Here is a 26,387-nt window from a genome sequence, read left to right as displayed (position 1 = left end):
AAGATGACAAGTGAATACAGAATTTAAAATTCACAATTCTCAATGACTGATCCACCAGTGCCCAGATTTGTTAGTTCCCTGGGCTCACTGCAAAACCCATCTTTATTCTCTTTTGCAAGTCTGTGGAGAAGAGGCTGCGCTGAGGCGGACAGATCATCATGCAGTTCTTCTCAATTACGTTGTGATTGCAACTTCTTGGGTAGCTATTTAGACTACAAGATCAGCATCAAGGGTCACATTTTCAACAATGGTGGAGCCAAGTTTCGCAACCAGAGAGCAATGGACCATTGGTGATGGACTGGAAAGTGAACCCACCAGACACATACTTACAGAGAGGGCACCTTTTTTGCGGGCGTAGGCCTGGCATTGCAACCTGGCACGCAGAGTCAAAGTTCCATTCAGGTTTGCCCCAGCACTCCTCTGGACAGACAGAGGTCAGGCCAAATGTCAGAGAGTACAGTACACCAATGTTGCAAGGCCCAGAGAAGGGAGCTGGGCTCAGCCCCACTAGGCAGGAGCCACCAATGCCAGGTACGTACTGGGCAAACTCACTCTCTTGCCCCATGTGAAAATGCATCTCCTTTGGCTGAATGCTTGAAAAGGTGCCACACACGTACCTTATTAGCTCTGCCACTGACTTTAGACATTTGAAGAAATAAAATCAAATATTTGAGCTTTCAGTGCAATGGACTGACACTAGCCACAGGGCCACCTGTGATGCACCTGGTAGCATCAGATCAGTAAGAGGGATGTGACAGTGTAAACATGGAAATAGTCAACTGATGAGTCTGGGCTCATCATTTAACCTTCATGATTACATGCAGCCCCCGCCCCCACCCATTTAAGCACACTCCCCGTGAGCTACAGCTCCCAAGGAGCTGTTCCTCCCCCCCCCCCCCCGTGTAAACATATACCTGCAGAAAATTTCAGAGGGTACATGTTTACCAAAACAAACACATTTTAATATCCCTAAACAGTAATAATTCTGTGGCACTCTTAGACACCTGGAATAAAGTTGTACAGTGTGGTCCTGGACAGAGGTCCATAAGTGCACTACTGTTGTTGTTGATGGTACTAAAACTCGACCATCCAAATACTCATAGAGAATGAAGCAAAGCATTGTGAACACAGTCAAATTGAAATTACTTTTGAAATTCAAACTATAATTCACAATTTTTTTATCCTCTCTTTGCTCCGGTCTAAGTTTTTCTTGGATCAGACTGCATATTCCATCTCACATACTGACGTCTCCAGATGTGATTCAGGAAAACTGAGAAGTCACATATATTTTCCAGTTAAAATAATTTTAAATATACTCTTATTTTTGATTACAGGCCTTTTCCTTCGGCAATAAAACTGATGTCTCAATGCTCCTTGTTCACTTATTTTTTATTACTACTAGAATAGTAATTACTCTCATAGCTGATAAGTCTCAAATAGTAACAGATGAATTTACCCAGCAAATATTTATTGAGTACAGGACCAGATTTTCAGACATATTTAGGTGCCTTACCAAAGTGAGGAGTTAGGCATCTCATGGGATTTTCAAAAGCACGCAAGCAGGTTTGGTTTCCAGCTGCATCTTCAGTTGCTGCAGAAAATCTGGCTCGCACTGCTTAATACCATGCATGCTCATTAGGAATACCCACATTTGTAAAGCAAAAGTACATTTTTGCAGGATCAGCCCCACAGTGAGAAGCTGGGAAGGAGACATTGATATGTTTGAGATTAATAAAGTGTTTAAATAGTCATTGTTAGCCACTTACCTGGTATGGATACAGGGTGACTCCATTTGTTCTCGACAAGGACCAGGTGCCATCGAGGTACTGATGAGCCTGGATAGCTACAGAGTTCAGGATGTTGCCATTGCTGGGGCTGGTAGCCATTTGTAGGCTGACCTTGGCCTGGTGGCCGGGGGAACCATTTTTCTTCTCCACCCCATTTATGATCCCCAGGCTGTTGGGCTTCCCACTGTGCTTGTTGGCCACAAAGCCTGTGTAATTAGCAGGAGTGTAGGAAGTGGGCATGTATGCCCAGTCTCTGGGCTGCAGGCTGCCCATATGTCGGGAGCCCACTAAGGTGGGAATATTGGAGAGAGGCGGAGGAGAGCCTGGTGACGCATCGTACTGTTCGGTGTTGGCAGCCTGCTCAAGCGTCAGCACCATCTGAATGGCCTCCTGCTTCAGCTGGTTCAGGTGAGTGGCACAGACGTCGCATCTGTTGTCCCTCTCATTCCAGGCCTTCCGAATGGTGTTGGGAACCTGCAGTTTGTCGTGAATTGCGGAAGAGAAAGCTGGGTCCTGCAAGCCAAGCAGAGAAGAAGGGAGGAGGGGAAATTGTTTAACCAGAATCATTTCAGTGAAACATTTCCGAGGAGGACTGTGCATTTCAAAAGACAATTCTGGATATAAGTTTAGAAAGCAAATAAAGGCCATTTGATACAGTGAACATCCGCCAGCTGCAAAGTTAAATGAAAATTAGGAACCAGAGTGTGTGCGGGAGAAACCTTCCCTTTTTAATTCAAATACAAAGAAATGTTAAATGTATTTAAATATTCTAATCCCATCACAAGCCTCAGTGCATGGCAGAGAGAATAAATTAACTTGCTCTACCCTACTGCTGCCTTGAATTAAATCTGTTCTCAGTTACACAGGTGACAAAAAGCATAACCCACTGAGATCAAAGTGCCTATCTATAGAGCCCTCCACGGATACAAAATTTGTATCTGCATCTATATTCACAAAAAATGAGCTGCAGATATCTGCATTCATATCCAAAGATATGGAAAGCCACAGATATGTGCAAATTTACAGGGTTCTAGATACAAAATTTGTATCCACATCCATATCGGCAAAAATGAGCCGTAGCTAGCCACATCCACTGAGGTGAGTACCTGCAGGTATAAAGCAGATAGCCATGAATTTGCAAGGTTCTATCTACCTAGAGGTCAGTATTTGGCCTTTGATGGCAAGAAGAGTTGAGTGAAAAATCAGGGAAAGAATGTCACAGGGTTTTTTTTAACACAACTCAAGGGATGCAAGCCAAGCAGGCTACTATGCATATACTGGGAAAGGAGGAGTGGATAAAGGCATGGAGGGAGGGGTTCATAAGTCAGAGGGTCATATTAATTACGATCTGTCTTTATTATATACTCAAGCATTTTACTTTCTCTGTTTAACTACCGTGAAGAGCGCCTCAGCATGCAGTGATTAATTGATTCATAAATCATGGTGCCTTCTTATGCACAGCAGCAAAAAGAGCAGTTCTAGGAACAGAAGCCCAGGAGAGTCATATGAACTGATGGGGAAACAGCAGGGGGCTGAGATTTGATCAAGCCTTAGGCTGGTCACTTCTATTAGGTGCACAAGGGGGTCAGAGCATCAAAGTGTGTCAGAAGACAAGAGCTGTGTTGTACAGCAGCTCTCCGCTTGTCACACTGCCATGAAGAATTAGGGGGGGAAAGGGGAAACACGGTTGTCAAATTGTATTTTCCATCCCACCAAACATCCTCAGAAAGAACATAGCTATGTTTGTCGATCACATAAAACTAGCTTCACATTCATTTACATCCAAGTAATGCAGAAAAGGAATCTGTATTTTCACCACAGGGCTTGAGAAAAGCGGTCTATGTAGCAAAATGTAGATTACTAACTTATTTTTAATTTGCTTTCTATGTGTCAGAGATACACCGTAGCAGTTCTACCTTCCTCTATCTAGCAAGTGCCACAGAGCTGGCTGTTGTCCTTTGAAAGTTAACTGACCCTTAAGCAGTCTGGCTGGAACTCAGACTAATTACACAGAGTGCTCAGATCTAGCAGCAATACAGCATAGAAAATCCTGGACACAATAATAAGTATTCCAAGGAAATAAAGCTGTTTCTAAAATAAGCATGTGTCAGAAAGTTATAATATTCATGTAGTGCTGTGGCTTTCAGAGATACTGAGCAATGACTTCAGTTTTAATTCAGTGTTAAAAACAAACATTAGATCATTCCAATATAACAGACAGAGTGAGGAAGGAAGCTTTCTCCTCTTCCTGAGGAGGAAATAGGAAGACAGGCTGAACTTTGGATTTTTGATCCATAAATATGGACTAGCTCTTCTGATAAGAATCCACTGGATGGTTCTGCATTGACTCCAGGACATACAGTATGAAAACCTAATATAACTAAAATAATCAAAAGAAATACAGGTGCCAGAAAAACATGTTGCTAGAGAAACTAAGGCCAGGTCTTCACTAAAAGGAAAGGTTGAATCAAGACAGGCAAATCCAACTATGTTAATTACGTAGCTAGAGTCGACATACCTTGTTTTGAGTTTCCCCGCCATCCTCGCAACGGGAGGTGGCTTCCCTAATACCACGCAGAAGCAGGAGTACTCTCAATTTGATTTGCAAGTCTTAATTAGACTTACTAAATTGAACTCTGGAAGATCAATTGTGGCATCGTTGATCCTCTGTTTAGTGAGGACGAGGCCCAATACTCCACACATTAGTCAGATTTACCTGATATTCACACCAGATTTTTGTACTCGTACATTGGGCACATACGAAAAACGTGTGCCACTGTGTGTATCTAACTGTCCCTAATTATAATACTTCTGTGGTTATTCCTTAAGTTCAGCCAATGATGGACTGAAAGTGTCAAGTTTTAATCTCGTATCAATCTCTACTGAAGACCACCCTATTCTCCAGTGGGCCTAGTGTCTTTTATATGGTTGTGTTTTTTGACACTGATGTACAGAAGATCCTATTAGCCTGTCAGAAAGTGCAATGAAGAGGAATTAGTGGACAGCTGGATGGTGGAGGCCATCTCTTGCTCGAAGTCACTCACAAAGTCCCACACAGAGCTTCTATTTCTAAAAAGGTACAGGCAGGAATGGCTACTGCCTGCTGGTAGGTGATCAATCATACAAGGCGATGGACAAGGGAGAGGAAACCAAAGATCAAGGGATACACTACTCTGCCCTGGAAGAAGTGTGGTTTCCAGACTCTCTCCTCCCAGCAGGGGATTAGAGAACTAATTAAGAAACACTGGTGGGAAGGGAGGCCTTTTCCCAGATGAAAAACACATGGTTTTCACCATTGTATAAATACACTCCCAGCACTCTCCCACTAGCCAAATAGCTGGTCTCTGTTTAAGAAGTAAAAACTCCTCCACTTGCTTTTCTCGTGTGGAAGTAAATGTGTGTTTTTCCTGCAACTAAACAGTACCTTCAAATTCACTTTCCCAACACATCTGGGATACCTTTCAAATGACTTTGCACCCTAAGCTGAACACATGCTACCTCCTAAAACTGAATGGTCTGAGATTTCAGCGGTCTATTGCCTGACTATTGGAAAAACAGCTGCTCACAACTGCTGGAATGGCCCTTCTTCTGTTGAAACCACAGGGATTCACAAATAAACTGAAGTCAATGGGAGGTGTGCATGAATACAGACCGCAGACTTTAACCCGGTGACTAGAAATTAGTAGCATTTCACTGCCACACTGAGCAACGGGCCGCTGTATAGGTCAGTTAACTGTTGTTTGAAAAACTGAAGGAGAAGGATTTGTCCACACTCTCACCAGCAATGAGGGAGATGGGCAAATAAAAACAAAGTTAGGAGGAGGCGGGTGGAACAACACACAAGTGACCTTCCCCATTCTTGGTGCATCTGTGCTTCCTCCTTCCCCCACACAATCAACCAGACCATTTCCTCCTCCTCTTTCCTGCACAAAGCCAACGTCATTTTCTCCCCTTCTCTTATCCCTCTGAAGGAACTGTTCCCCCTCCCTTAGGTATCACCTTTATCCCTTCCCCCATTAACATTTTCCCTTCCTCCAGCCTTTCCCTGGGCCTCCTCCATAAGGAAAAAGAGAGACCGAGGTGATGGAAAGAGAGCAAAGACCCAGGACTCCTTGGTAGAGGAGCCAAAAGTAAAGGATTTTAGAAGAGAAAAAGGGGCTTTTACAACATGCTGGTTTCCGTGAGACTCTACACCACCTTCCAAAAGGACTGATGTCTCTCTGACCCCATCCTGTAGCACAACCTCAGTTCTCTGCTCTTCTGATTTCTCCACAGGTCGTTGCGAGAAGATGGGACACTGGGCTAGATGGATCTTTGTTCTGACCCAGTATGGCCATGCTCATGCTCTCTACAGTGGCTCACCACCAACTCTACTCCTGTCCCTCCACCCTCTTGTGGTCTGAACTCTGACCTCTGCTTCGCACCGGAAGCTCCATCCTCCTGCTTCAGGAAGTCAATGGCAGTTACATCTATGTTGGGAACATTTAAGGCTCAAAAAGCAAACTGAAAATCGAAATGATGTGGGGGCCTCAGAACTTATTCTGCGCTGCAAAATGTAAATTTAAACAAAGTCACATTGCACATCCGAATAGTTTCCTGGGCCATTTTCCAAAGATGACATCTACTAGTGATATCTAGACGACATATGTATTTTCATACAGATAGTCTAAGCTGTGTCTTACTCATGGGTATCCTTCAAAGGCTTGTGGCCAAAAAGCCACTCTGCCCCCCAAAGAGTGCTCCAGTGGGCTGAGTAGTCAGACTTAGGATCTGCAAATTACCAACCAAATTCCAATTAGCAGCTTTCAGAACCAAACTAAAAGCAGGGGGAAGGCGGAAAACAGAATAAAGGGTTATAAAAGGAGAACAGGGAGGAGGAAAAAAGAAGGGGGAGAAGGATAATTGTCTTGTGGGCTGGCTTGTGGTTCTGAGGATGGCTCAGCAGTAACACAGCTGTACATCTGGCACACAGGTGTTTGCATTATGATTCGATAGCTAAACAGCAGCCAGGTTTTTAATTGGGGTGGGAAGAAAAGATAGCAATACCAGCAGGGAAATCTAAATGTACAATAAACAGGGCAAGCCCAAATCCTGCCCATTCATCTGTGTCCAGCAGTTCACTGATGCTCTGTAGCCCACCCTGCCTCTGGCCAGAGCGTGTGCAGTATCCCAAGGGTAGACTTTTCACGGCCACTCTGCAGTCAGCCCCAGACTGCCACCGAGAAGCTGGAATTTGTCAGTAGCCTTTTTACAGCATAGACATCAAAACCCGTCAGTTTTCCAGTAGTAACTGCACTAATACAGCATATAGGGGTGCTACCATCGCCCAACCGTGGTTCTCTATTTCCCTGCTTATATATCGCAAGGACTTCATTTGCCCTCTTAGCCACCACAGCGCACTACTGTCTCGGCTGATTATCCACTATGGCTCCTAAACCCTTTTCTGAATTACTATTGTCCAAAATATAACCCCTCATCCTACAGACATGACTACATTCTCAGTTCCTAGAGGTATGACCTTGCATTTAGCTGCATCAAAATGCATATTGCTAAGGTGAGCCTATTTAATCATGCAATCCAGATCACTTGTCTTTATCACTGCTACCACTCCTCCATCATCTGATTTTGTTTTAGTTCATACCATTGATGGAAAATATTAAATTAGCTTTGAGCCAAGAACAAATCTCTGTCGGATACCACTATAAACCCCTGGACAATGATGGCCCACTTATAATTATTTTTTGAGATATATTACCTAGCCAAATTTTAATCCATTTACTATTTGCTGAATTCATTTTGTACAGTGCTAATTTTTTTAAACAAGTGCCTTACAGGTGTTTAAGTATATTATGTCAACCCAGTTACTTTAGCAACCAAACTTGTAATCGCAGCAAAAAATATATAATCAGGTTTGTCTGATGAGCTATTTTCCATAAAAACATGGTTAGCATAGCTTGCTGACTGCATCCTGTATCAGACTTTTCAGGATTTTATCTAAGATCTATGTCAAGCTAACTGTCCATAGCAGTGATGGGCAACTTAGGCTAGTGAGTGGGCCACGTGAGTGGCCCTTCTTCATCTCAGTGCGCCACAAGATTGTGGTTAACCAAGACAGTTTCCTGGGATAGGGTAGTTCTGCTAACAGCACTTGTGTACCTAAAATCTGCGGGGTTTACTGATAAAACTATAGCAGCTCTTTAATTGGATGCAGAGGGAACATGCAGCTCTCAGTCACTGCTGTGTGCAATCAGCTCGCACCTCACTTCATGTGTCCTTGCTTTATGTGCATGTCATTTTAGTAATACTAGTAGGAAAAAAGCCTACACAGAGAGAAGCCGGAAGAATGAGGCGACCCTGCACATGGGCAACGGTCAACAAAATGTCCCATAGGCCACACATAGAACTCCGGGGGGGGGGGGGGGGGTTACAAGTTGTCCACCACTGGTCCATAGTTACTTGGCTCACCACTTTTAAAATACTGGAACATTAGCTCTTTCTAGTCCTATTTCAAAATTTGTTAAATAGCTATCTCAGTGGCTACAGGACAATTACATTGGTGTATCCTCTCGGTTTCAAATTTAATTTGATTTACTCATGAGAGTCATCCTATAGTGTCCTGATGAGCATCAGCACTAGGCTATTACTGACGTAATAACCAGAGTATGCCTACATGGCAGCTATCGGTGTAATTCCAGACTGGGTAGAAGCATATGCACTAGCTTTGATTGAACTAGCACACTATGAATAGCAGTGTAGCAGCGTAGCATTCAAGCGCATACAAATAATCTCAAATGGAATTGTACTCAGCCAGATAGCCAAAGCCACCACCCCATGCCTCTGTGGCTACATTGCTGCTTTTGATGCATCAGCTTGATCAAAGCTAGTATGCACACAGCTACCCCTGCTGGAAGTTACACCTCCAACTGTAGGACAGATATATACCCAGTGAGTTCACATGCTTGCAAGATGGTAGCTCAACAGATCATGAAACTCCAAACAGTGAAAGTCAGAACAACATTGGCCTTCATGACCTAGTGCTCCCCAATGTGTGTATTGTTCCAGCAGGACTTTTCTAGAAATCTAGAACCTCCTGTAACAGATGTTTAAATAAGTTACAGGAGGCCCTTGACATGCGATGCAATCTTTTCCTGGGGAAGCGTCGCAAGCCGGGGGCATCATCATTCAAGACCTTATTTATGATAGGCACCGTGCGCCACTGTAAATGCGGGCCAAGGACATAAGTCAGGGGTTTCCGGCCCCTTGCGCACTTACAAAAATGGTTGTAAGTGCAGAGGGTCAGAACTTGGGCAGTCGCATGTCAGGGGCCTCCTATATTTTTTTCAAGCCACAGTGTTACTTATCTCTTCAAAAGCACTCATGATGCTTCAAGAGACTATTATTGGATGGCTATGTCTACACTTGCGGGTTCTTGCGCAAGAACTCTTGCGCAAGAACATATCCACACTGCCATGTGCTTTTGTGCAAGAGCATCCATGGCAGTGTGGATGCTCTCTTGCACAAGAAAGCTCTGATGGCTATTTTAGCCATAGGGCTTTCTTGAGCAAGCAACCCCTGCCGCGCATCCACACTGACCTCTTGAGCCAGAGCTCTTGCGCAAGAGGGCTTACACTTCTTAGAAAAGAGCATAGCTCTTGCACAAGAAGCCCTCTCTTACCACGCTTTACTATAAATCTTCTTGAGCAAGAGCGGGCGGGCAGTGTGGACACACTGCGGAAGAACGGCCCTTCTTGCGCAAGAACCCGCCAGTGTAGACATAGCCCTTCTGTTTATTTCATTACAGGCAGTCCCCGGGTTACGTACAAGATAGGGACTGTAGGTTTGTTCTTAAGTTGAATCTGTATGTAAGTCGGAACTGGCGTCCAGATTCAGCCGCTGCTGAAACTGATCAGTGGCTGATTCCAGGAAGCCCGCGGCAGGGGCTTCCTGTAGTCAGCCACTGGTCAGTTTCAGCAGCGGCTGACTTGGGGATGCCTGGGGTAGAGCAGCTGGGGTGCTGCTGGGTTGGTCCAGTAGCGCCGCCGCTCCTCGGTGCTACTGGACCAACCCAGCAGCACCCAAGCTGCTCTGCCCCAGGCGTCCTGATTCAGCCGCTGCTGAAACTGACCAGCAGTGGTTGAATCAGGACTGGGGCAGAGCAGCTGGGGTGCTGCCGGGTTGGTCCAGTAGCGCCCAGAGCGGCGCTACAGGACCAACCGGCAGCGCCCCAGCTGCTGTACCACAGGCGTCTGGAGCAAAGCCGTGGAGCACGGGGGCAGCGGGACAGCCCAGACGTGCCATGGCTGTCCTGCTGCCCTCGGGCTCCACGGCTTTGCTCTGCTTTGCTCCCCTGTCCTCCTGGTCTGCAGACCAGAAGGACGGGGAGCAAAGCGGCTGAACACGCGGGCAGCTGACAGCCCAGACGCGCGTCTGGGCTGTCTGCTGCCCGCGTGTTCCGCCGCTTTGCTCCCCGTCCTTCTGGTCTGCAGACCAGGGGGACGGGGAGCAAAGCAGAGCAAAGCGGCTGAACACACGGGCAGCTGACAGCCCAGACGCGCGTCTGGGCTGTCTGCTGCCCACGTGTTCCGCCGCTTTGCTCCCTGTCCTTCTGGTCTGCAGACCAGGGGGACGGGGAGCAAAGCAGAGCAAAGCGACGGAACATGCAGGCAGCGGACAGCCCAGACGCGTCTGGGCTGTCCGCTGCCCGCGTGCTCCGCCGCTTTGCTTCCTCTCCCTGGTCTGCTGGAGACCAGGGAGAGGGCCCCGTTTGTAACTGCGGATCCGACATAAGTCGGATCCGCGTAACTCGGGGACTGCCTGTACTTTCTTGCCTCTCAAGAGAGCTACCAAGGAGACAGCATCTGTATTTGATCAGTTTTCAACTTCCAGTACCTCCACAACCAAGCGTTAATAATTGGGAAAAACCCAAAGGTGATTCAGGAGTCAGAACAACTACTCTCTCTTCCAATCGGAACGACTTCTTGTCCATTCAGGATATTTACTGTACTGGCCTTTCCTGTACATTTCTAGCTTTTGCCTTTATTGTTCTCTTCCCAAATTAAGCAGCGCTTACATCAGAAGTTTGCTTATGAACGACTGGAAGCTTTTTGTGTTTTTGTTCTTTTTAAAAACAGTGACCCAGCCAAAGTGATTTGCAATGTTGCCAACTTTTGTAAGGGGTGAATAGACTGGTTTACACCTTTGCTTTCTTCTTTTTAGTTTTCTTTTCTTGGCTTTTCTTGTGGAAAAACATGCTGTGTGGCTAATTTCCTCGTCTCTCTCTATCTCTGAGGTTCAGAGCTGATCTCATTCACCATATCCTCCACTCTCTCTCATTAGTCTCTGCTATGCTTGCCTCTATCAGCTCCCAGGCTGAGCCCTTTCTATCATTTTTCTTTCCTGACACCAATCGTTATCAGATTTTTCCCTTTCTTCATCACTCAATAGGTAACTAGATGGGAAGATCGGGGTAGCTTAGGCAGAATTAGTGGGATATGTGCATCGGTACAACACATAGGGCTACGCTCTTTTACATTCAGTGCTAAAGATCTTTATTGACTATACTCCTGTGCATGTATCTACGACACAGTAAACAATACAGGACCTAAGTCATTGCCAGGGCTGCACCAGAGAAACCAGTGCTATCTAATTAGCAGAAGTGGGGGTACTATGGTGCAAGCTGCCTATTATTGAAGGAGACCCAAGCTGAGGAAGGGGCCACCGTGGTTTGAGGATGGGTTGAATGAGAACCTTTAGACTCCCACATGTAAAACTAAATCTGTTCCCTCCTAGCCAGGCACAGGTGCCTTACTACTGCATTCCCGGAAGCCATAGGGAAGAATTGAGCATAGGCACTGCAGATTGGAGAGGAGAATGACTTAGATTGGGTTTATGGCTGCAACATATGAGCATCTTCCAGTAAAGCTTCAAGCACATGAATAATATCGGTTATGTTTATTCTCTCGTCCTCACCCAAAGATGAGTAACATATGTTATAGAGGGTCTTGTTTTGGTAGGGCTTCTTCCCATGTTTTAAATACACCTGCTATGTGTTTATATTAAGACTGGTCTATATGGAGACTCAGTGTACCGCAAGTGGTGGTGCACATCTACTGTGGATCAGCTGGCTGGCCACACTACCACAATAGATCAAAAATGCACTTGGGAACTTGCAGTACATGGCAGCAGGGCCCACACAACCACCTAGGGTGCAACCAGTTGGTGTGCTGTGCATTTACCCCCCCCCCCAGTTTGACATACATTAAATCACCATACAGACAAGCCCTTAGAGAAGATCCCGGGATCCTGCGCACACCAGGCCTGAGTGCTTGAAGTGCTATCCCTTATCAATTATAAATGATCTTGGGAAAAGGGTAAACAGTGAGGAAGCAAAATTTGCAGATGATACCAAACTGCTCAAGATACTTAAGATCAAAGCAGACTGTGAAGAGCTTCAAAAAGGTCTCACTAAACTAAGTGACTGGGCAACAAAATGGCAAATGAAATATAATGCTGATAAATGTAAAGTAATGCACATTGGAAAAAAAATCCCAACAATACAGACAATATGATGGGGACTAATTTAACTACAACTACTCAAGAGAGTTTTTGGAGTCACTGTGGATAGTTCTCGGAAAACATCCACTCAGTGTGCAGCAGCAGTCAAAAAAGCAAATAGAAAGTTAGGAATAATTAAAAAAGGGATAGAGAATAAGACAGAAAACATCTTATTGCCTTTATATAAAACCATGGTACGCCCGCATCTGGAATACTGCATACAGATGTGGTCGCCTCATCTCAAAAAAGATATATTGGCATTGGAAAAGCTTCAGAAAAGGCCAACAGAAATGATTAGGGGTTTGGAACGAGTCCCATGTGAAAAGAGATTAAAAGGACTTGGACTTTTCAGCTTAGAAAAGAGGAGACTAAGGGGGGATATGATAGAGGTCTATAAAATCATGACTGGTATGGACAAAGTAAATAAGGAAAAGTTATTTACTTGTTCCCACAATATAAGAACTAGGGGGTCAGCAAATGAAATTAATAGGCAGCAGGTTTAAAATAAACAAAAGGAAGTTTTTCTTCACTCAGCGTACAGTCAACCTGTGGAACTCCTTGCCAGAGGATGTGGCAAAGGCTCAGACTTTAACAGGGTTCCAAAAAGAGCTAGATAGATTCATGGAGGTTAGGTCCATCAATGGCTATTAGCCAGGATGGGTAGGAATGGTGTCCCTAGCCTCTGTGTGTCTGAAAATGGGAAACAGGGGAGGAATCATGTGAGGATTGCCTGTTGTAATCTCTCCCTCTGGGGCATCTAGTATTGGCCAGACAGGATACTGGGCTAGATGGACCTTTGGTCTGACCCAGTATGGCCGTTCTTCTGTTCATTAATCATGTCGTTGCCAAAATGTTGTCAATGACACGATTAGTGAATTACACACTTCTTATCATTCTTACTGTGCACACATTTAGCTCTGCAAAGTGAGCACCAACCTATCCCAAGACACTGCTGCAGCCTGCCTGCTTCCATCACATACCTGAAGAGAGGTGACATATTGGGGGTCATGTACTGCACTGGTTCACATTACCTCCACCCAGTTTTCTGCCAGGGTCTGCCTTCCCAGCTCTACCCGCAGCCCTCCCCTGCTGGAGGCAGCCTGGGGCCAGGAAAAGGAAAGGTAATCAAATAGCACGTGCACCAAATAGCTGCGAATAGCAGGGTGGAGGGAAGGGCTGCTCCCGGCAGAACAGAAGCAGCAGCAGCAGAGGTTAGGTAGGGGAGGAAGGAATAGTTGCTTTCTTATTGGGGAATTGAGGGCTACTGGGTAGGGAGGGGTATATGATGCTTTAGTAGTTGTGGGGGATTTTTTAATTGTGCCCCCCCCCCCCCCGAAGAGCAGCTGAAGGACCTGTCCTCCCTGCCTCAGAAACTTCACTCACTTTTAGTCCGGGAGGGGAGGGGGGGGAGAGATGGGGGTGAAGAGGCTGCTGATGCTTCCACAATGTGAGGCAAGTGGCTGGATGCACAGGAGGTAAGTGAGTGTTACTGAGATCAGCTCTCCCATATGCCTCCTCCCAAAAGAAGTGGGAAATGGGATCACAGTGGGTGGCGTCTGCCTGGTTGGTTGAAGCGCATTTACCCTTCATTCAGCTCCAGATTACTTATCCACACCCTCAGGCGTAAACTGTTTCTGTTTTCACGACAAGTTTTATTTAATAATATGCATCTTAATCCCTTAACATTTTTCATTCTCTGGAAGTCATTGGGTTTCTAGTGTTAGTGTGAGGCTCTGAGGATAATGTCTGATTGTCCTGACTTGCAGTTTCAATCAGGCCCTTACACAGAGAGAACTCTAGTTGGAATATATACTCTCTGACCCTTCCACTCCCCCTCCTCCCCACAATGCTTCACCCCTGCTTCTCTGGCTTTGTAGAATGCACTTTTTATTGTTTATAACTTGAGATTCAAAGACTTCAAGCTTTAAAGCTGTTAAAACACAGAGACAGAAGCTGGGTGAGGTAATTTTTTGGGGTTTTTTTTGTTTTTTTGTTTTAGACCAATTTTGGTTGGTGGGAAGAGATCAACCTTTTTGAGCTCCACTGCCCTGGAAGCGCTTTTTTGGTAAATATGAACCACAAGGGTGTGAATGCACCCCCATAGTCCCACAAGTAAACAGGGAAATCAGCCCCAGCCTTCTCCCGGCTGGCCAGAACATGGGGGAGGGAGGTTCAGGCAGCATGCTGTTCTTTCCTTCCCCTGGCCAGCCAGAGCACACTTACTTGGGGGATCAAAGGGTGGTGCTTTCACACCCTTCCTACCCCCACTGTGTATGGGCCTGAAGATATTACCTCACTCACTTACCTTGTGGCTCTCAACCAAGTACCAACATGACAACAAAATACCAAAACACATCAGGTGTCAATATCAAATGTCAAGATATACAAAATAAATATCCTAAAACCAGACATGATTTGTTGATTTAACTCAGGGCTACTCAAGTTTGGAAGCCCCGGGAGCCAAAGTGATACTCACAGCACATGCCGAGGGCCACAACTTAAGTGTGGTTGCATATACAGGCAGTCCCCGGGTTACGTACAAGATAGGGACTATAGGTTTGTTCTTAAGTTGAATTTGTATGTAAGTCGGAACTGGCTCCAGATTCAGCTGCTGCCACTGAAACTGACCAGGGGCTGACTACAGAAAGCCGGAGGCAGAGTTGCTCTGCCCCCAGCTTCCTGGAATCAGCCAGATCAGTTTCAACAGCTGCTGAATCTGGAGCCTGGGACAGAACAGCTGGGGCGCTGCCCGGTAGGTTCCCACAGGACCAACCCGGCAGCACCCCAGCTGCTCTACCCGAGGCGTCCCGCAACAAAAGCCTGGTCTGCTGGGGGGGGGTGGGGGGCGCACTAGCTGCACTCCCTCCCCCCCAGCAGACCAGGGAGACCCGAGCAAAGCCACACAGGCGGAGGGACCCCGCCGCCCATGTGGCTTTGCTCCTTTGCTCCTGTCTCCCTGGTCTGCTGGGGCGGAGGGGTCCAGCAAAGCCGCTGGACCCCCACCAGCAGATCAGGGACACCCGAGCAAAGCCGCCGCCTGGGTGGCTTTGCTCGTTTGCCCGGGAGCAAAGCCGCCCAGGCAGCGGGACCCCCGCCACCTGGGCGGCTTTGCTCCTGTCCCCCTGGTCTGCTGGGGGGGTCCAGCAAAGCTTCCTGGAATCAGCCTGATCAGTTTCAACAGCTGCTGAATCTGGAGCCTGGGACAGAACAGCTGGGGCGCTGCCCGGTAGGCTCCCACAGGACCAACCCGGCAGCACCCCAGCTGCTCTACCCGAGGCGTCCCGCAACAAAAGCCTGGTCTGCTGGGGGGGGGGGGGCGCACTAGCTGCACTCCCTCCCCCCAGCAGACCAGGGAGACCCGAGCAAAGCCGCACAGGCGGAGGGACCCCGCTGCCCGTGTGGCTTTGCTCCTGTCTCCATGGGGTGCTGGGAGGTGTCCTCCCCAGCACACCAGGGAGACTCGAGCTAAGCCGCACAGGCGGAGGGACCCCGCCGCCCGTGTGGCTTTGCTCCTTTGCCCCTGAGCAAAGCCACACAGGCGGCGGGGGTCCCGCTGCCTGGGCGGCTTTGCTCCCGGGCAAATGAGCAAAGCCGCCCAGGCGGCGGCTTTGTTCGGGTGTCCCTGGTCTGCTGGGGGGGGGTCCAGCGGCTTTGCTGGACCCCCCCAGCAGACAAGGGAGACCGGGAGAAGCTTTTCTCGCCCCAGAGGACACGGGCGGCGATCCGTTCGTAAGTGCGGATCCGACATAAGTCGGATCCGCGTAAGTCGGGGACTGCCTGTACATGCAAATATATATGCAAATAGCTTTTTTCACACTGATGGGCAAGAATACAAAGATTAAGACAAAACTACATAATACGCAGGCCCATTTAAGTCAGTTCCGCTGATATTAATAAAATGCAATATTTACCCCATTTCCACCCACATGACAACACTTTTAACGAGCAATGACAGTCCAGGAATTTAACTACTAAAACGCCTATCAACAGAAGACCATTATACTGACTACTTTTTTGTTTTGGCTCCTACCTGTGGGCTGCATGTTGAGCCCCACATAAACCCAAACTGCGCCGCGGGCCACAAACAAGCAAGCTGCGGGCTGCATGTTGAGTAGCCCTGATTTAACTATTCATTCATAGGGTTGCCAGGTGTCTGGTATTCTACCAGACAGTCCAGGTTTTGCACCCTCTGTCCAGTAAAAACAAATTCAGAAAATACCGGACATGTGCAATACCGGCTGGGTGTCGGACGGAAGCCTGGCAGGGGTGGAGGGAGTGGCTAGGAGGCGGGGCCATGATCGGCACTGGGAGCCTGTGGTAGCTTTCAAAAGCTTGGCAGGGGTAGGGGGAGTGGCTGGGCTCCCAGCCACTCCCAGTGCCGATTGCGCTCCCAGCCACTCCCCCCACCTAGTTTCTGCACAACTGGGAGCCTGCGGTTACATGCAGAAGCTGGGCAGGGGGAGTGGCTGGGGCGCAATCGGCACTGGGAGCCCTCAGCTGATTGCGTCTGAGGAGGAGTGACGCCTTGGGGAGGAGGAGAAGCCCTGTCCCTGCGCCTGAGCGCTGTTCAAGCGTGTTGTGGCGCCGTAGTCCAGGAGAGAAGCCCGCAGGTGCTTTGTAGTTACGTTTAGGCGACTTCCATGGTTTCTCAGCCAAAACTGACTGGGTGGAATTTCTGCTTCTTTCCACTGGGACACCCAAAGACCTGGTTATGGGAAGTCACCTTCTTACCCATGGTCGCCTACCCTGCCCCTGCCTGCCCCCCCCCCCCCCCCCCCCCGCCCTTCCGTTGTGTTGCCTGGGGTCTGCCTCTCTCTGCCTTGGGTAGCAGGTGGCTGCTTTGCAGAGCAGGGTCTGCTGCCTCCCTCTTTGTTCCCAGCTTGGTGGGTCTTGGTAGTAGCCACAGAGGATGTGTGTTCGGTGCGGGTGGTTTTTTGTTGTTGGACAAATTTTGAGCCCGTGTGTTTGGTATTTTTGGGAGACCATCTGGCAACCCTATTCATTCACTAGTCCTTTTGTAACAAGCCCAGTTCAAAAGTTTGTCACTGAATTTTTACTCTAACAGGTTCTCAAGCATCATTTTTCTTGTTTTCTCTATCTGGAAATAATTATTACTGATGGAAATACTTCAGGATGTGTGTGTTTACTGTGAAATCAACAGCTAATTTCTAAGTTATTGGCAAAAAAAAAAAAAAGCCCTAGAGTTTTCAGGTGGCAGTTAAAGTTGCTTCCCCTATCCCCACCCAAATCTGAAATGGCACCCTGTGGAGCTTGAGGGCTACAGGAAGGCCATGGGCTCAGGCAAGATGCAGCTTCCATCTGGCAGAATGGACCTCAGCTTGAGCTCCAGGCCTAAAGGGCAAGTGAAGCTGTGGTAGATGCTAAGGGAGCTGTCAGGGCTTCTGCAGAGCAGCTCAAATTGTGGAGGAAGAACCCCAAGGAAGTGAGACACACACTGGGTCTTTTACACCCAGAGTCTCATTTCACAAGTCGATGTCATTCAAAAAAACAGTCTTCCTTCTGTACCCCATGTCTTAAGGTAAAAATAATCCATTCACCATGGAGCTTTCAAAGGAATGCTTGGCCAAAGATTGATAATGACAATTCCCTTTGCAAGAGGAAGACACAATGGCAGGCCCTGGCACCTAGGGAAGCAAAGGACTGAGCAACTTCCTTCATGTGCCCCAAGGATGTGACTTGTCCCTTAAGTTTGTGAGAGTCCAATGCCACACCCTGTCTATGGAGAATGCTGTGGTCACAATCTCACCCTGTCACGAGCAATGTCACAGTCTTCAACAGTGTTGTCTTCTGAATCTTGGGGAACATCATTTTGTATTTGTTATTAATTTAATATTTAGTTTGACACTTAGCCATAATGTTTTTGACTTACAGAGTTTATCATTTTAATAACATTGAATCAAATTGTGTGTCAAATTTTTCTATAAATTATATAAAAAAAAAACCGACCTTTGGAGATTACAGCTTTATATCTGAAATTTTCACTAACACTACTACATAAACTCAGTGAACGCCAAGCTTGCCCAGGGCTCCATATTCCCTGAGGCTGGCCCTGCACAAAGAAGTAATGAAGAGGGAACCTAGGAACAGCCATGTCTAGGAAGAAGCTGGAGCTGAAATTTGGTAAAATTCAAACAGAAGAAAAGGACTGAACTCTGACCCTACACAGAGCTCTGGTATCTGAAGGGAATGCCTCCTGCCCACATAGCTGTTTTCTGTAGGCTGAAACTAATGAACACTATTCTGTGCTTCAGAGAGGGATATTCTATTGTAGACTTCATCAGGGAAGATAGATAGAACAGCAACTCCCCAGGTAGCAGTAGCAAACTGATCTTCTTGCCCAAATTGAATTGATGTTCTATATTCTTCATCCAGGAGACTGAGAATAAACTTTGCTCCTGACCCGAGCAGCGGAGTGAGGAGACAGTAAATACTACACAGGAATAGCTCTCTCTCCTCTCTCACAATGCATGCCATGTCTCCTTACTTGTCTCCTTTCTGGTGTGAACCATGAAGAGCACAGAGATGGCACTGTTAAAAAAAGTAATTTAATATTGAATTAGGAATGCTTCTGTATATCATAATGGTTCTCAAACTGTGGTCTGTGGAGCATTCTAGGTGTCCTACAGAACTGCTTTCATCACTATGGAGAAACAGCTGTCAGTCTGCAAGCAACTGTAGCTCAAACTAGACCGGTTTTAGACTTTCCAACAGCTTCTTAGCCCAATCAAACTCAACCCCCCCCCCCAAACAAAAAACCCCCAAGTGCTTCATGCCTTCTAAGTCAGTTATTTCTTTGATGTGAATTTACCCAGGATCAAATCAGTGGACAACTCCAAAATTGGGAGGGGGAGTTAGTGAACATCCAAGAGGACAAAATCAAAAGCATAAAGCAACCTGTGGAGACTAGAGCAGTTGGCGCTCCAGGCAATGACAGAAGATACTGTACTAACAATATCAACACCTTACATCCAAGGGCAGGAAATCATTAAAAAGGGGAGGGTGTAAACAGCAGCTCTATTCATCTCATTAAAGTAATTTGATTCTCATCTCGCCTCCTTCACACTGTACTAACATTACAGTTTCCATAAACAAACACTAGTTTAAAAATAGATCTAACATCACACAGCTGCAGACATGAAGGGAACATGGCCTGCCTACTCTCCTAAACAAATTATGTAGTTGCGGGAACAAGATGTGAAATTGGGAATGTGACATTGGGGAATGATCTCCAATCTCCTTTAAATACCCAGATCCACCGGTATAGCTAAGCAGAAGTAGTTTTACAAAAGGATAAGGCTTGAAATGAAGCTACTCTTACTAAATCAGCAGTGATGCAGTTCAATATATCAAAATACTGTCATATGACTATCACCACATATTCCAATAGTGCCTAAGACACAAACAAATTAAGGGCCCATTGTAGTAGACACTTACAATCTCTTCCCCCAAAGAGCTAATAGCCTAAAACATGGTATAAGAAAGAGACGCATGTTGGTGTGTGATTTGATAGGCATTTCTAACACTTATTTGTAATGTCCTGGCTTAACTTGCAACTGGCTTTGTTACGCTTGAATAATGAACCCCCACCTAAACACGTTGTTAAAGCTTAGCATTTTGTGTGTGTCATTTACATTTTGCTACTTGAATCCTATTACTATATTATGCATTATTATCATCATTACCGCTGAGAGGACCTGAGCAAGAAATCCCTGGCAACAATGCAATTTTATTTCAACATTTTTAAATTGCCTTGGAAGAGATTAAATTTGCATATAAAAGTTTTTAATCTTTGATGTGGTATTAAATGATACAGTTTGTATTTAGAAAGGGTTTTACTATCAATTATATTAAAGGCTTGTTAATTATATAATTATTAAATTGCCTAATGAGCGTTACTTTTTCTTAAATTTATTGTGTGCACAATAATAATGTGTAATTATTTGCTTGTGGTCCCCAGAACTCCCCAAAATGAGGTGTGGCATATCAAAGGGGCTTTCTTAAGGAGTGAAATTTTAACTTAGAAACACACTGCTCTGCCTCTCTCTCTCTGAACAGCTATCATCTTGTCAATCGATGCCTGTAGTGAGATCAGAGATAAATAAAAACTAAAACTGAAGAAAAAATATTGGGTCACCACACAAATTTAGGCCCCATTCTACAAAGAACTTATTGGTCTCTACTTCTACTGAAGTCATTACAAATTAAAGATACTCAGCACCTGGCAGGATAGGGCCCTGAAGAAAGTGAACAGATTTATACTGTGTTTTAATACCAATTCAACAAGCACAAATGTGCGTAGCCCCATTCATTCCAATGAAAATACTCTCAGGAGCACAGTCCCTCATGCATGCTTCTTTCCAAGATCAGGACTTTAGCCCGGTCTGCACAGTTTTTCTATTGGGGATTAGAGTAGACTACATTTGCCGAAACAGCCATACTGGAAACAGCCCATAGTGTAGACCCAGTTACAATGGTACAACCTATTTCCCTTACCTAAGAAGCTACAATGGTTGATAAGTATCTTTATACCAGCATAAATGCATCCACTCTAGGAGGGAAAGATATCATTTTAACTATACCAATATAGTTAGAGTGGTACAACTTATGAATGTAAATGAGCCCTTTGGGAATGCTTCTGCTCTCACTAAAAGTCAATGGTGAACATGCCTGCCAAGTTTTGTGTGTGACATTTTAAAAGACACAAAGAACTAAATTGCATACTTGTAAATCATTTGCATATGATCATGAGCAGTGGTTGGGGCAGGCTACGAGACTGTGCAGAACTTAGCAGCGGTAGGGACTCAAGGGACAATAGCTGTTAGGATAGATGGGTAGGCAAATGCTCGAAGATGACTGTAGAGAGGTGGGTATTGGAAGGTGCTTAGGTCACTAGGTAGATGATCTTGTGGTCCCTTCTGACCCGTGGCTCTACAGGCAGGTGCAGGAGGGGTCAAGAATTGCTGACAGGCATTTGGAGTGCTGGATGTAAGTTGGTGGAAAGGTGTGAAATGGGGTGGGGGGCTGGCTGGGAGACTGTGGCTGGAGGACAATGGGTGAGGGGAAAGCTGACTGTAGAGCACTTAGTGCCAGCACAGAATTCCCACTGCTCTCTTCTACAGGTGTTGCTATGGCCACCTGTGCACTGCTCTTGCTGCTCTTTGCCGCTGACAACACAGCGCTTTTGGGTTTTTAACAGTTCAGCATTTCACTGCACATTTCTCCATTGTATATGAAACTTAACTACTAGTTGTCACAAGAGCCTGTTCCTCTGGACCCTTGTGAAAACCCCAAGGCCCCCAGCCTGGGACTATACACAGGATATGAATGATCCCAGTTGAAAAAACTTCTCTTCAGAGTCTCAATGAGAGAACATTCAGTACTGAACAAAGCCAGACACTTCCCACCCCCCAATTCTTTCTTTTCCCTCCACAATCTCCCTCCACATGCAAGCAAGTCTTTGAATCTGAGCATAAGGAAGAGCCATGTAATGAGCTCTCACTACCAATCAGCATGGTGCTGCTGGCCCATGTCACTGATCTACAAGTGAGGGCTGAAAACATTACGCCCTTCCCCCCACCCCTCATCTCACATTCTGTCCTGAATAAAGCAACTGCTGATGAGCCCAAGAGGGGATCAGCCTCTTGACTTGTGTGGTCTGATGAGAGGTAAGATTACAAATCTTTTCCCAAGTACTCCTCTAGTGGTCCCTCCCCCCAAAAAAAAAGAAAGAAAAAGAAAGAAAACAAAAGCATCCAGTCTAGCCTAGTAACATTACCCAACCCTCAAATCAAATACACTCATACTTGGGTTACAGTGTCAGCTGAAAAGCCCTCTATTCAATGGGGAGGGGGGCTTCCAACCCTTTGAAAAGACTGAGGTCAGTGATCATAACTTCAAACTAATACGGTATTACTCTGACTGTAGGTGCACAGAGAATCAATAGGGAGATGGGAACGTCATCTGAAAGGAAGGAGCTCTTCTCTCTCAAACTAGCCTTGGGCACTGCTGTAACATTATGGATATCTACTGACTGAGGTACCCCCTCTTCAGTTCCCCAAGGGCATCTCTTGCAATTAATCAAGCGTTTTAAACTGCAGCCCTCTTTGAGCTCATGTAAGCTTCAGGTTCTCCTCCACTCAGTTCTATAGATAATGAAATCAAACTTGCCACACAACACATCTTTTAGGTATAAGTTAAAACGTCCCGCATGAAATGAAGGATGGATTATGTGATCAACAAAAATATCCAGTGGTTTCATGAAAGCTTTTATAAAATTTTCCAGTAAGTAGTTGGTTACTGATCACATACACAATACTGCTATCCCTACAGCAGAACTCATCTAACCTAAAATATCACTTCTCATTATGCCCCTATTGATGGACTCATTGAAGAAGTCCATGTGCACATGCATTACTTGTATTTCCCTAATCTGTTTAGCAGAATGTTTACAAATAAACAAACAAACAGGAGTCCAGAAACATAGGAAAGAAATCCAGATTAATTTGTAAAAGAGACAAAACAGTACTGCACCATCTCATCTTGCCTACAGTTCTATTCCCAGAGCCTGGGTCACACGTGTTTGTGTTAAAGATTATTCTCTCTCTACACTTCCCTGCACATCTCAAATCCCTCTGGTTCAAATACACAGTGCTATTACCTCTCACAGGATTTTTTCCTGCAATTTGCTTTGTTCTCCCCTGAAAATAAATAGGGATAGGCTGGTCCACATAGCACATTTAACATTGGACCTCTAGAGCATAAAGGCCCTATTGGTGCACCAGGGGAAATAAGACCTCTCAGAATGGTTAGTCTGATTTCAATTTACTTCTGCTGATGGACCTGGACAAGGGCTCACATAATGATCGATGAACACGAAAGGCATCACACCGCTCAGAAAGAGCTAAGAAAGCACTAGGGGCTTGATCCAATCCCACTGAAGTCAATGAGTTTTGGATCAGGCACTAACTCGTTTCTTGTGGAGGGAGGTAGAGTCACCCAGGTAATGAAACTGCTCTGGCAGGACACTGCTGTAACAAAGCACAGAGCAGTGATAGAGACATGCCACAAATTAAAGTCAGTACTGACTGCTTCCTGGGTTTACAGTCATCCTCCCTCCAAAAAAATCCACCTACACTTTATACCTATGAACGTCTAATTGCCTAGATTCAGCCAGGGTTTATGTTGGTATAGGCTTAAACTATCGCAGAGGAGATTCTGGGATGGAAATCTACCAGTGGGAGATGGCAGAAACAGAATGACTATAATGGCTTCTTTCTCTGCTCCATGGCAGCCAGTGCTGCCCAATAAAATAGCCTGGCAAAAGCAGAAATGAAATTTGGCTACAAAGTGCTAGTTTGGAGGTCTCCCAGCACAGCCGCTATCACTGGAATGTCTATGGTTCCCCAACTGTGAACAGCAGCTATGTCCCTCCCTTCCCAAACTGGAACCTCAAAGGAGGCCAGCTTAACATTACCTAATGCGTCTCAGGGTGAACCCCCTCCTTGGCACAGGAGGCCTTGTCAGCACAGAGAAGTAACTGATAGACCGCCCTGTCCAAGCACTAGTGCATTTGGCCTAATACGAGTACGCATTTTCTGCATGGGGTATGCATCACTCACACGAATGAAGATGAAGGTTCATGAAAAGTTTTCTGGGTTTTGCTACAATAAAGGTTGAAGGCAACTGATCAAAACAGCAGAAGGAGCCAATGGGCTTGATGCAAGCTTTGCTCCAGCCTACCAATTGAGGGCCCAGGCCTGGCCACATAGTTTGTACCAGAGTAGCCTGAGGGAAGTTCTGATCTGTACCAGCTATGAAACATAGCCAAGACTCTTCCTGTGGTGGTGGCCAGGAAGCTGGGTGAGGGCTGCGGCAGTGGCTCTACATCACTACATCCCCCAAAGCAAAAGGGAATCTTTCTGACAGCAACCAGTTAAGACAGTTTTAGAATAGTCCCACGCTATAGGAACAGGGCAATGCATACTATGAACAAAATTACTGGTATTCTGCAAAGCAGCACTAGACTGGGATGAAAGAACAGGACCCTTTCTTCCATAAAGGGGAAGCCTGGACTGGAGACAGCCATAATGTAGTTACTTGAACTCAAAGTTCTGGGTGACAGATTAAGCAGTGCTGCTGGCTGCACTGATTACGCCAGAAAGGGCATGTAGACCTTGCCATAGCAGACTTGCAACATTCTATAAGTAATTAAATAGTTAGGAATACATCTTGAAAATCTTCCTGCCAGTGGAGGAGCTTTGCAGCTGAAGATTTTAGTTTTTGGAAAGGAGCATCTACTTAACTTTATCTGCTGTTAGGGCAATGAAGACTGGAGAGTATTTCTCCTCCACTTTTTTTGTTAGGAAAATAATCCTGATATTAAAAAGGAGGCCTGATATAAGCAGTAGCCTAAATGCAAATTAATCAAGTTGTGCATGCATAGCCAAATAGAGTGGCAAATTTTGGTACAGACTTTGAGAAACCATATACCTTAATCACAAAGATTAATAAGGTGACATGTTCTATACTTTGTAAGCCAACAAATAGATGGTCTTAGGGTGCTGTAATTTCCTCTATGGCAGTGTTTCTCAAAGTAATCTGCGGACACACTCTGAGAAAGCAGCTTCCTGCGGCTCCCCTTGGCTGCAAATAGTGAACTGCAGCCAATGGGAGCCAGTAAAGTGAACAAACCAGAGCAGCCCTGTAACAGTTCGGTCAGAGTGGATCCGTGGACCACTTTGAGAAACACTGCTCTACTCCCACACAGTCACTTTTTAAATCTTCTTTCTAGGGGTTTTAACACTTTGTTTTGACCTTATGTCATCTGAATGCATTACAAATCTGCATGCAAGGATGCGTTTCAAGCTCTCCTACCCCAGTTCTAAACCATGCCTGTCTCTTACGCCTCATCAAGCCACCAAACTGAAACTATAGGTATTATGGCCAAGGAGTGATGCAATATAAAATCAAAACAAGAAACAGCCAGCCTAACATACTGAGAGATTGTGTCTAACCAGATGCCAAAACACGCCATGCACACAACTAGCAAATCAATCCAGATTCCTTTCTGCCTAGAACAGGTATATTCCCCCTACTCCACAAGGGGGTGCTTCAAGGCCTATTGGGATATCCTCCATTTCACACAGCATAGAACTTACTGAGCATCTGCTAATATCAGCAACATGGAGGGTCAAGGGGGGAAAGAGGAGGGACAAACAAAACAAAAGCAAGAGTGAGCATGAATGGATTTTATGAAGGAAGTTGAAATAGCAGAGATGCCATATGTTGGGTGCCCTTAGAAGAGTGAGATTTACAGCCCCAAAGACTGTGATTCAAGGCCAAAGACTAAGATATTCCAGGCAGTGTAGTAGGTCATCATTGCTTAAGGGGCTCCTCTTTGGTCCTGATTTTTAACCCATGCTTAACAATTCGTTTTAAAACATATACTGCTTAATACTACATAGGAAACACGGATTTAATTCATACTCAAGACTAGGGCATGTGAGAATTCTATATGTGATGCACACTAGTGGATTTTAATAAAAACAATTATTTGCTGGTTCGAACAAAAACCTGGATGGTTGGAGATCCCCGAGGACTTGGATTTGTCTGGTATGGTTTACATTTTGAACAGTATTTTGCAGACCCTACACATTTTTAATCAAGTCCTGCTAATTTTTTGGGCAAAAATCATGGCTTTTACACTATCAAGTACGGACACACCAAAAAAAAAAAAACCACCCCTGCGTAACCGCCTCTGTCCTCTTGTGCACGTGTAGAACACAGGCCTGTAGTCTCCATGGTTACCACATACATGCTTGGAAAGTGGCTTTCCAAGCTTTGAGGCCTGTGCCCGAGGTCCCAGGATATATTGTTGTCCCTTGTAGCACCCGAGTAAAAATATTTTAAATGTTTATAGATTTACTCAAAATGAGTAAGATAAGCTTAGGAATGTGTGTGAGAGTAAGATAGCATGCCAATGAGTGAGTCACACACTCAATGAGCAAGACTTGACATGTCTGAAAT

The 26,387-nt window shown here is 45.7% G+C and overlaps 1 protein-coding gene across 3 annotated transcripts in view; it reads right to left on the bottom strand.

The window, feature by feature from the left end:
- Positions 1-26,387, bottom strand: part of KIF26B (kinesin family member 26B) — a 440,836-nt gene that overhangs the window by 310,815 nt on the left and 103,634 nt on the right. For all 3 annotated transcript variants that reach the window (XR_012902838.2, XM_075924899.2, XM_075924900.2), the window contains exon 3: positions 1,767-2,300. Coding sequence is in view for 2 of the 3 variants with exons in the window: in XM_075924899.2 (XP_075781014.1) it covers positions 1,767-2,300 (534 nt within the window). In the remaining variant the exon portion in view is untranslated. The remainder of the gene's footprint in view (positions 1-1,766; positions 2,301-26,387) is intronic.

The sequence above is a fragment of the Pelodiscus sinensis genome, chromosome 3, assembly GCF_052426305.1.
Source record: "Pelodiscus sinensis isolate ZL-2025 chromosome 3, ASM5242630v1, whole genome shotgun sequence".
NCBI lineage: Eukaryota > Metazoa > Chordata > Testudines > Trionychidae > Pelodiscus > Pelodiscus sinensis.
This window is presented reverse-complemented; position numbering and strand designations above follow the sequence as displayed.